The 12,161-nt window shown below is 37.6% G+C and overlaps 1 protein-coding gene across 12 annotated transcripts in view; it reads right to left on the bottom strand.

Annotated features, from left to right (window-relative positions):
- C5H12orf50 (chromosome 5 C12orf50 homolog) overlaps positions 1–12,161 on the bottom strand; it is a 33,897-nt gene that overhangs the window by 12,733 nt on the left and 9,003 nt on the right. For 7 of the 12 annotated variants that reach the window (XM_070788912.1, XM_070788918.1, XM_070788911.1 and 4 more), the window contains 3 exons: positions 1,871–2,029; positions 615–740; positions 420–533 (listed from right to left, as the gene is read on the bottom strand). In XM_070788912.1, the coding sequence (XP_070645013.1) occupies positions 420–533; positions 615–740; positions 1,871–2,029 (399 nt within the window). The remainder of the gene's footprint in view (positions 1–419; positions 534–614; positions 741–1,870; positions 2,030–12,161) is intronic. The other 5 variants (XM_070788913.1, XM_070788922.1, XM_070788916.1 and 2 more) reach the window with 3 other exon arrangements.

The raw sequence follows: 12,161 nt of genomic DNA on the forward strand, positions 1-12,161 counted from the left end.
AATGAACAAATATACCCTTGTCCTGCCACTAACATTATTCCGTGATCTCCCTTTTGTCCTTCTAGGGCTAATTTGTCCATTCTACTTATGAAAAAAAAAATCTACATTTGTTTTACAGGGAGATTTATTTTCATAGACAAATGAAGTGGTAAAACCAAGTTATTTACAGAATGACTGCATGGGGTATGTAGTGTCACCATGGTTTATGTAGTCTATTCATTCTGTGGTTCCTCTGGGAAAACATGATTACATTAATAGCAGCTTTTCATATTAAATTTAGTTTATGCAATAAAATCACTTCCTTCTCACTCTCAATTCTGATGTATTATTTGTCATTTAACTCCAGTGCACACTTAATAATCCACAGCCTATCACACCAAGTATTCACCACCTTGAAAAGCTTCCTTTTCATTCCTTACCTTCTTGCAATTCACTGCCACTTTCCAAAGACTTTTCTATCTCTTTTTCCACTATAGAGGCTATGCTTTTAGATGATGAAATATCTGAAGGAGTATGAACTCTGTAGTATTCACCTAATCTCCCACAAGAAAATCAATGGTTAGTGCACTTCTCACATCAAATATTAGAAAATATACAAATGTTTGATTTCTTACCAGATTTATAACACATCTCCTTTATTGCTCTTTTTTCTTCAATTTCTTCAGGAGTCTTTGTCCATAAACTAGAAGCATCTATAGGATATATTTTTTTTAAATTAAATTGTCCCAAAGCCAAATAATCTGAAAATTTATAAACCAGAATGAAAAATCCCACACATTGTCCTCATAAATGGATTACTGTTTTAAAAATATTTAAAGTCAATAATTTGTGTACTAACAAATGTTTCTTATTGCTATATTTTATGTTTTAGAAAGAATCAGTCAAGAGAAAAATGACTGTACATTATATGTGTCTTGAGATGAGAGGCTGGACATATAGGTTCACATTTGAGATTATGTTTGTCTGGAGAAGGAGGATGTTGGGATAGAGACAGAGCTAAACAGCAGAAAGTGGCACATCTCCTTTTTCCTATTCTTCCTCAAAGTTAGTTTTAAAATTAAAGGATGATGAGTGGGTTGTAATATATCCTCCTGAGGTTTCAGGGGGTTCTGACTCTAGATCAGAGGTGGAATTCCCTATTAATTATCTTTCTGTAGTAAGACAGCTACAGAAAAAAATGTAACATTTCAGTCTTTTCAATGTGCCCACATTCTGAGTTTCCATACAATGACAAATTCCAGGGCAGAGACAGACTTAGTTTATTTCTCTGGATGTTTAACTTGTTTGTACATACTTATTGGCATTGCAGTGCTGTGGTGATATGGGAGGAATAAGATGGACTACAGTGTAAGACCTGGGTTCTAGTCTTCTTTATGCTGGCAAGGATTACTGGGATAATGCAGATGATAATGGTTTACACATTACAAACTACTCTATTGATCTCTATAGCTTCAAGGATTAAATGTGAGACAGATAGATTGACACTTATGTATATCAATGTTGTTACATATAAACAGACAATGTTATATATAAATTTATATGATTATATAAATCATATTATCAATGTTAATTTATACACAAATAAAACATGTTATTAGTATACTTACAAGCAACTGTGCATATTTAAACTTGAGATCTGTCTTCTAGCCATCATACAACAAAAAACTTTCAATCCAAACAATCATAAATATATGTGTAGATGTCGAACAAATTAGAACATAATGAATTTAATATATTTAATAAAATTAAAGCTATTTTCTCACCAAAATATGTCTTATATATTATAAACTTCTAAAAGTTAAACAAGTATGCAGAAAATATCATGAAGTTTTTGAATGTGCACTATAAATGTGACAAAAGGTTTATTCACCATTTTGTTCACCTTCTTCCTCCTCCTCTTCCTCAAAGTTAGTTTTTAAAACTAAAGGATGGTGAATGGGTCGTGATATATTCTCCTGAGGTTTTAGAGGTTCCTGACTCTGGGTTGGGGGTGGAATTCCTTCCTGAGTTTCTTTCTGTAGAATGATATCTATAGAGAAAAGGCAACATTTTAGTCTTCAAGATATACCTTTTGGCACATGTTCAATGATTAACTATTGTCCTCTTGATTAACTGCATACTTTTGTTAAAAGACGTCTCGTTTCTAGAAAGGTTATTAAACTAACTTATAAAAATCAGCATTTTGCTGGTAAGATGTGGAAAATGTGCTAATTCATAGACTTTAGATAGTAATTATAACCACATTTGGGTATATATCATACTTTGGTATAAACACAAAGTGATCACAAGCATTACTGTATTCTTCGATTACATCTATGGGATAAGAATAACTTAGTTAATCACATTATGACTATTTAACAAAGGTAAACTCATATAAGACATAACTTATAATGTCAGAGTATACACGTTTAAAGGGGGGGGGGGAATCCAGAGGTTCTAATTTTCTGTGGTTGGGGGTTGACGACTTGGAAGTAAGAATAATACCTTCAGATTTCTCTATTGGCTCCACATAGGTCAGACTGAACAAAGCTCTAGGTCATATTTAAATGTTCTGTAACCTTCAAAACTAACCAGCAAATAATAGAAAAAGCTAGTGAACACATACATCTTTGATCGTTACTTATTCAAGTCTCTTTATTTTTCAAGCCAATAGTTATCAAATCTGGCTAAATATCAGAATCAACTGAAGAAATTATTCAAATCATCTTTTCTGTCTCTGTTTTCCAAACTTCTGATTCTGAAGGTTGAGATTAAAGCCTGGAAATCTGATGCTATTTTTCAAATGTCTCAGATAATTGCAAAATCAGTCAAGACTGGAAACCAATGCCCCAAATCAAGGATCATCTACCTGGGGTCCAGGGTCATGGGAAGCCTTTTAGCGGTTTTGCCACCAGAATAATTTGAAAGCCTGTCAGGCTCCCCTGTCCATGGAATTATTCCAGGTAAGGATACTGGAGTGGGTAGCCTTTCCCTTCTCCAGGGGATCTTTGTGACCCAGGGATCGAACCCAGGTCTCCCACACTGCAGGCAGATTCTTACCATCTGAGCCACCAGGGAAGCCCTGAAAGCAATCAATTGTATTCCAAATTCTTAATTTCTACATCTATTTCACCTAAAATTGCCCGAGAACAGGTCTCAGTCCATAATAGCCTTTTCTCTACTTTACAAAATAAAGGTGGACAGGAAAGCCTGGCATGCTGCAGTGCATGGGGTCACAAAAAGCTGGAACTGACCTAGCAACTGAACAACAACCCTTTACTCATGCCAACATTTTCTATATAGCACATTGCCCAAAAGAGAAATCCTCTTTTGCTGAATAATCAGACCACCAGGAACCCATAAAGCTTTTTCCATCACCTTGATTTATACACACTCCTAGAAAAGGTTGTAATGGGCAGAATAATGCCCTCCCAAAGATGTCCAAGTTTTTATTGCTGAAACCTGTGTACACACTAGGTTATACAGGAAGGAGGAATTAAGACAGCTAATCAGCCAACCTCAATATTAGCAAATTATCCTTGATTATTCAGGTGGTCCTTTGGAAATAGACAAGTTGCAGAGGAACAGGTGTGACAGTGGAAGCTAGGTCAGAGTAATGCAGTATCAGAAGGACTTGACTACCCATTGCTGATTCTGAACTTCAAGAAAGGGTACGTGAACCAAGAAATAATGAAGACCTCTAGAAACTGGAAAAGATAAGTAAACAGGTTCTCCCTCAGAATCTCCAGAAGGAATGCAGCCCTGGAGACACCTTAATTTTAATTCAGAGAGATTTCATCGAATTCCTAAACTACAAGCTAATAGAATTGAGTTGTTGAAGCCACTTGGTTAGGGGTAATTTGTTACAGCAGTAACAGGAAACAAATACACATGGGATTAGAAAAAGTGCTACTGGGGTTTACATTGGAATGGTCTGAATTCACATGCATGATAGAGTATGTCAGTAGTTAAGAATTTTTATTGAAAATTTTTGCTTCCTCCACTTCTAGACTCTTGTTAAAGAATATGTCATTTTTGAAAAAAAGTCTCACGGCATCAGTGAAGAGAGAGCACTAGTTAGAAATTCTGAAGGAAAAAGATGGCTTTAAACAGAACTTTTCAGCTATTCTAAATACCTATTCCCAAGACTTGTCATTAGCTGCAAAGAAAAGCTTCACTGAACACTCAAAACAGTAAATGTTAGTCCCATTTTTTAAAAGCTTTCTTGAGATTCACATACTATACAATTCACACATTTAAACATTTTTTTAGTATATTCATAGAGGTGTGCAAATATTGCCATGATCAATTTTAGGATATCTGATCCCCTCAAAAAAGAAACCCATACCTATTAGCAGTTACCGTTCATGTCTGCCCGATGTCTCCAGCTGTACAAACACTAGTATACTTTCTGTTTCTATGGATTTGCCTGTTTTGGATATTTCATATAAATGAAATCATACAGTATGTAGTCCTTTGTACATGACTTCTTCAACTTACCATAGTGTTGTGCTTTTAAATTGTTTATTTGTTTGGCCACACTTGCTCTTTGTTGCAGCATGAAGGATCGTTAGTTGCTGCATATGGGATCTAGTTCCCTGACCATGGATTAAACCTGGATCCCCTGGATTGAGAGTGCTGAGTCTTAGCCACTGGACCACCAGGGAAGTCCTCTCACAGTGTTTTTATAATAGTCAAATAATATTTCACTGTGTGCATATACCATAATTTTTCCATTCATCAAATGATGGACACTTGGTTTATTTCCACTTTTTTAGTTGTTTTAAATAATGTTAGTATGAATATTTATTGTTGTACAAGTTTCATTAGGACATATGTTTTCACATTTCTTGGATATACTTAGAAGTGAGTAAGTAGGACATATGGTGATTCTAGGGGCTTCCTAGGTGGCTCTAGTGGTAAAGAACCCACCTGCCAATTCAGGTGACATAAGAGACATGGGTTCGATCCCTGGGTCGGGAAGATCCCCTAGAGGAGGGCATGGAAACCTACTCCAGTATTCTTGCCTGGGGAATCTCATGGACAGAGGAACGTGGTGCACTACAATACTTAGTCTCAGGAAGAGCTGTAATGACTGAAGCAACTTACATATGCACACTTAGTGATCTATATTTACTCTTTTGAGGAACTGCCAAACTGTTTTCCAAAACTGCATCATCTACATTCCTATCTGAAATGTATGAAGATTCCAATATCTCCATATTCTTGTCAAATCTTCTTATTATCTATTTGATTAAACCATCTGAGTAGATAGGAGTGATACCTCATGGTTTTGACTTACATTGATCTAATGGTGAGTTACAATGAGCATCTTTGCATGAGCTTATTCAGTTCAGTTGCTCAGTTGTGTCCGACTTTTTGTGACCCAATGGACTGTAGCATGCCAGGCTTCCCCGTCCATCACCAACTCCGAGAGCTTACTCAAACTCATGTGCATCGAGTTGGTGATGTCGTCCAACCATCTCATCCTCTGTTGTCCCCTTGACCTCCTGCCTTCAAACTTTCCCAGCATCAGGGTCTTTTCCAGTGAATCACTTCTTCACATCAGGTGGCCAAAGTATTGGAGTTTCAGCATCGGCATCGGTCCTTCCAATGAACATTCTGGACTGATTTATTTTAGGATTGTCTGGTTTGATCTCCTTGGTGTCCAAGGGACTCTCAAGAGTCTTTTCCAACACCATATTCAAAAAGCATCAATTCTTCAGCACTCAGCTTTCTTTATGGTCCAACTCTTATATCCATACACGACAACTGGAAAACCATAGCTTTGACTAGACTGATCTTTGTTGATAAAGTAATGTCTTTGCTTTTTAGTATGCTGTCTAGGTTGGTCATAGCATTTCTTCAAAGGAGTAAGTGTCTTAATTTCATGGCTGCAGTCACCATCTGCAGTGATTTTGCAGTCAAAGAAAATAAAACTGTCACTGTTTCCCCATCAATTTGCCATGAAGTGATGGGACTAGATGTCATGATCTTAAAGTTTTTTGAATGTTAAGTTTTAAGCCAGCTTTTTTACTCTCCTCTTTCACTTTCATCAAAAGGCTCTTTAGTTCTTCTTCCCTTTCTGACGTAAGGGTGATGTCACTGGCATATCTTAAGTTATTGATATTTCTCCTGGCAATCTTGATCCAGCTTGTGCTTCATCCAGCCTGGCATTCTGCATGATATACTCTGCATATAAGTTAAATAAGCAAGGTGACAACAAACAGCTTTGTGGTACTCCTTTACCAATTTGGAACCAGTCTGTTGTCCCATGTCCAGTTCTAACTGTTGCTTCTTGACCTGTATACAGATTTCTCAGAGGGCAGGTAAGGTGGTCTGGCATTCCCATCTCTTGAAGAATTTCCCACAGTTTGTTGTGATCCACACAGTCATAGGCTTTAGTGTAGTCAATGAAGTAGAAGTAGGTATTTTTCTGGAATTTTCTTGCTTTTTCTATGATTCAACAGATGTTGGCAATTTGATCTCTGGTTCCTCTGCCTTTTCTAAATACTTGAATATCTGGAAGTTCTTGGTTCACATACTGTTGAAGCCTGAATTGGAAATTTTGAATATTACTTTGCTAGCATGTGAGATGAGTGCAATTGTGCAGTAGTATGAACATTCTTTGGAACATTCCTTTGTGACTGGAATGAAAATTTACCTTTTTCAGTCCTGTGGCCACTGCTGAGTTTTCCAAATTTGCTGACATATTGAGTGCAGCACTTTAACAGAATCATCTTTTAGGATTTGGAATAGCTCAACTGGAATTCAACCACCACCTCCACTAGCTTTGTTTGTAGTGATGCTTCCTAAGGCCCACTTGACTTCGCATTCCAGGATGTCTGGCTCTTGGTGAGTGATCATACCATCTTGGTTATCTGGGTTTAAGATCTTTTTCATATAGTTCTTCATGTATTTTTACCACCTCTTCTTAATATCTTCTGCTTCTGTTAAGTCCATACCATTTCTGTCCTTTATTGTGCCCAACTTTGCATGAAATGTTCACTTGTTGTCTCTAATTTTCTTGAAGAGATCTCTAGTCTTTCCAAGTTTATTGTTTTTCTTTATTTCTTTGCACTGATCACTGAGGAAGGCTTTATCTCTCCTCACTATTCTTTGGAACTCTGCATTCAGGTGTATATGTCTTTTAGCCATTTTTATATCTTTGAGAAATGTATATTCAGATTCTTTCCCCATTTTCTAATGGAATTGTCTATATTACTGAGCTGCAAGAGTTCTTCATATATTCTGGATATAAAATGCTTATATAAAAGATATAAATATTTTCTCTCATTCTGTGGGTTGCATTTTTACTTTCTTGATATTCTTTGAAACACAAAAGTTTCTAATTTGATGAAATCCAATTATTTTTCTGCTTGTTTGTTTTTTCTTTTGGTGTCATACTGCTATTGCTACTGCTAAGTCACTTCAGTCGTGTCTGACTCTGTGCAACCCCATAGACAGCAGCCCACCAGGCTCCACCATCCCTGGGATTCTCCAGGCAAGAGTAGTGGAGTGGGGTGCCATGTCCTTCTCCAATGCATGAAAGTGAAAAGTGAACGTGAAGTCACTTAGTTGTATCCGACTCTTAGTGACCCCATGGACTGCAGCCTACCAGGCTCCTCTGTCCATGGGATTTTCCAAGCAAGAGTACTGGAGTGGGGTGCCATTGCCTTCTCCGTTTGGTGTCATAACTAAGAATTGTTTGAGTAGTCTATAGTTTCTAATAAGAATTTTATAATTTTAGTTCATATTTAGGTCTTTGTGGCCTATTTTGATTTAATGTTCACAAGAGCAAGGTCTGTACTTACCAAAGCCTAAAAATAACCTAAATAGATGATAAATACTAAATTATTATTCAATAATAGTGGGATATGTAGATAAATTTTCTATATGTGATGCTTGTGTGTAGTGTGGTTAGGTATACGTGTGCTTAGCTGCATCCAACTCTTTGTGGCCCCGTGGACTATCAGACTCCTCTGTCCATGAGATTTTCCAGCAAAAATAATTGAGCAGCTTGCCATTTCCTACTCCAGGGGATCTTTCCAACCCAGGGATCAAACCTGCATCTCTGCATTGGTAGGTGGGACAAGCACCACTTCAGAAGCCCATGGTTATATCTGAGAGTGTTGTTAAACATAGGAGATCTATGTCAATGCATTTAGAGATAACGTGTCATGATATTTGCAACTAACATTTAAATGGTTCAAAAACAAGGACAGAAATATATGTTTGTACATTTTTTTGTGTATATGTAAGTACAATAGAGGGAAAAGAGAAAATAAATTGATAAATTGGTGAATCCTGGTGAAAAGTACATGGCTGGGTGTTCATTGAAACTATTCTGAAACATTTTTGTAGGTTGAACATTTTTGAAATAAAAAGCTGGAGCTAGAAAAGTACACTGAAGGCTCAGCTCTAACACTCATGAATTTAACTGTTGGCTTAAGTGGTAATAGGAAATAGGAAAAGGAGTACGTCAAGGCTGTATATTGTCACCCTGCTTATTTAACTTATATGCAGAATGCATCATGAGAAACACTGGGCTGGATGAAGCACAAGCTGGAATCAAGATTACCGGGAGAAATATCAATAACCTCAGATATGCAGATGACACCACCCTTAAGGCAGAAAGTGAAGAGGAACTAAAGAGCCTCTTGATGAAAGTGAAAGAAGAGAGTGAAAAGTTGGCTTAAAGCTCAACATTCAGAAAACTAAGATCATGGCATCCAGTCCCATCACTTCATTGCAAATAGATGGGGAAACAGTGGAAACAGTGTCAGATTTTATTTTGAGGGGCTCAAAATCACTGCAGATGGTGATTGCAGCCATGAAATTAAAAGACGTTTACTCCTTGGAGGTAAAGTTATGACTAACCTAGACAGCATATTAAAAATCAGAGATATTACTTTGTCAACAAAGGTCTGTCTAGTCAAGGCTATGGTTTTTCCAGTAGTCATGTATGGATGTGAGAGTTGGACTATAAAGAAAGCTGAGCACAGAAGAATTGATGCTTTTGAACTGTAGTGTTGGAGAAGACTCTTGAGAGTTCCTTGGATAGCAAGGAGATCCAACCAGTCCATTCTAAGGGAGATCAGTCCTGGGTGTTCATTGGAAAGACTGATGTTGAAGCTGAAACTCCAATATTTTGGCCACCTGATGCGAAGAGCTGACTCATTTGAAAAGACCCTGATGCTGGGAAAGACTGAGGGCGGGAGGAGAAGGGGACGACAGGGGATGAGATGGTTGGATGGCATCACTGACTCAATGGACATGAGTTTGGGTGGACTCCAGGACTTGGTGATGGACAGGGAGGCCTGGCCTGCTGCAGTCCATGGGGTCGCAAAGAGTCGGACAGGACTGAGCGACTGAACTGAACTAAGTTGTGATAGGAATGGTTTGGGGGGATGGGTTGGGTTGTTCTTTTCAGTTACTGCTGTTGTTTCAAGCTCCCCAGATAATTCTAAAGGGGAGCCAGGTTTGAGAAACATGATTCGGGGTACCTGGTCTTCCTGGATTCCGATGGTTAAAGGGAACAAGCCCCACCTATGTGTGTCCAGAAGTAAACAGAAAAAGAGAAAGAAAGAAGAAAATTTATTTAATGGAAATACACATAAATCATAAATGTTAGAAGTATTCTACTGTTTAATGTAAATTAAAGGGGAAAGGGCATCTTTTATTATATGTAAAGAATCTTAATAGCTTTGAAAGGAAGGTTGTGCCGTAGGGTGGAAGAGCATTACCTCTTAGAAGGAGGAAGCCGGATTAGGTGGTCTCGTGGGTGGATCCATTCAAATTACCAAAAGGACTGGTTATACTTGAAATGCCAAGTCTGGGGTTGTTAGGCAGTTTTAGAGTCAGAATTGTGTTTGAAGTCAGGTACCTCTAGTTATGAGATATATTATGTCACCTAAGGTATTTAACCTGTCTGGGCTTCATTTTCCTCATCTGTACAATAAGAATACTATTTTTCAGATTTTTGTGAGGATTACATAAAATTAGGCATGCATAGAACTCAGCATAGGGGTGCCACACAGAAAACTCATATTATTTGAAAACTGTGGATATGAGATTTTCTCATTTCTCATAATCCTACTTCATTTTTTTTTAATCGATTACATTTTTAGTTTATAAAGTCTTAAAGAGAAAGTCTGTGGACATCTCAGACATGACTAACAATGTTAGGCCTGGGAACTAAGACTTGAGTATGAAGCATGAGTGTGCTCAGTCATGTCTGACTCTTTGTGACCCCTGGACCGTAGCCCGCCAGGCTCGTCTGTCCATGGAAATTCCCAGGCAAGAATACTGGAGTGGGTTGCCATTTCCTTTGCCAGGAGATCTTCCCGACCCAGGGATCAAATCCAGTCTCCTGCATCTCCTGCATTGGCAGATGGGTTCTTTACCAGCTGAGCCAGCAGGGAGTAACCAACTTTACTTCCAGAAGTACCATGCTCATCGATGAGAGCAGACAGCGTCCAGTTAGGATGAGGAGTCTCCCATCCAAACCCAAATTGTTACAGGGGTCACCATCATCTGGTTTAAGACACTTGCTCAACCCCTCTCCCCTTTCCCCAAAGAAGAAAGAACTGATGTGAACAGTTTTTCCTCTTATAACTATTAACAGTTGTCTTACTCTGTGTCTTATCCACACACACACACAAAACTAGTCTGTGTTTTACTGACTCAAATATGTAAGTCAAGGTGTTTGTTAAATTATTTAAAAAACACGAGACATTGGTTTTTTAAGACATAATGAAAAGGTCATGTACACATATTCATGTAGGCAAGACCTTGTAAAGTGAGCTACCCAGGCTTCATTTAATGTGGTCAAATAGTCAGTTGTTGAAGGCATCTCCAAGACAGTGACTCAGAATACACAAAAATCAAATTATCCTTTCAGGTATTCATTTTAGAATAACATGGCAAATAATCAAGGAGATGAGCATTTGCTTCAATGTTTGAGCTACTCTGTTCTGAATAAATTGTCCCTTAGCAAAATTTAAGGAGTTTCTTAAGAGGAACCCTTTGTTTGGGTATACTAACCTCTACTGCGTACCATGGGAGAAAGAACAAGAACCCACCAAGCTCACAAAGAAAATGCAAAATGTACTCAGAAATGCCTTGCAAATTCTTATAATTAGAGCAAATATTAACTGAGCTATGTTTTTCTTAGCACTATCATTTGGTTTTAATAGCTATTTGCCTCTAAACTTAGAGATGATAACCAGAGGGATTAGGCCACCTTTGAAAATGTCTAGTTTAGCAACATTTAAATGAAATATTTGGCAAAAGAGTCCAAGACCTTTTTTTAAATTTGTTAGCAGATTAAAGTTTAAATTGCAAAAGACTAACTGGCAGTTTTACACGTCCAGACAAAAAATGTCAGACTCCTGATAATTGAACTTAGTCCTTAAAGATAACAGACAATGGCAAATTAACTAATGGGAAATTGCTTTCGGCAAACACCTCATTCTGGAAGAGCACAGCTGGTAACTTAGATAACACTGCTGCGGCTGCAACTCACCCACTTAATATGGACCACATGATGGGTCTCAATTCCTTGATCAGAAGCCTTAGAAATTTTCACAGTGTATGCATTTAATAACCTAGATTTTATCTTATTTTAACTGGACACAAACTTACACATGAATTACACAATGCCATATATGAAACAATAGTTATATTTTGCTACCAAAAAAACCCTGTCATAATCCTACCCTGAATTTGTTTATCACGTGTACCCACTAAAACATAAAGGTAGATTTTAATAAAGTTATAACTTTGTAATTTAACTTTTGTCTAAGGTGAGAGGATTTAATTTCCTGGTTCTGGTTAATATGAACCTTGGTAGGTAGATGCTCCTGGAAATATTTTAGGAAATATTAGGTCTACAAAAAATCACACTATAACTTCTGAGGTATTGAAATATTCTTAGAATGAATAAATGATGCAGTAGTTCAATACATAATTCAAATGAGTTTAGTAATTTTCTGTGGTGGTGGTGGTATAGTCACTAAGTTGTGTCTGACTCTTGCAACCCCATGGACTGTAGCCTGCCAGGCTTCTGTCCATGGGATTCTCCAGGCAAGAATACTGCCATTTCCTTCTCCAGGGTAATAGTTTCCTACAGCCTGGAAATTGAATCCTCTTTCCTAAAGCACAGAAATGTGCCTGGGCAG

This window comes from Bos indicus, chromosome 5 (assembly GCF_029378745.1).
Source record: "Bos indicus isolate NIAB-ARS_2022 breed Sahiwal x Tharparkar chromosome 5, NIAB-ARS_B.indTharparkar_mat_pri_1.0, whole genome shotgun sequence".
Taxonomy (NCBI): Eukaryota; Metazoa; Chordata; class Mammalia; order Artiodactyla; family Bovidae; genus Bos; species Bos indicus.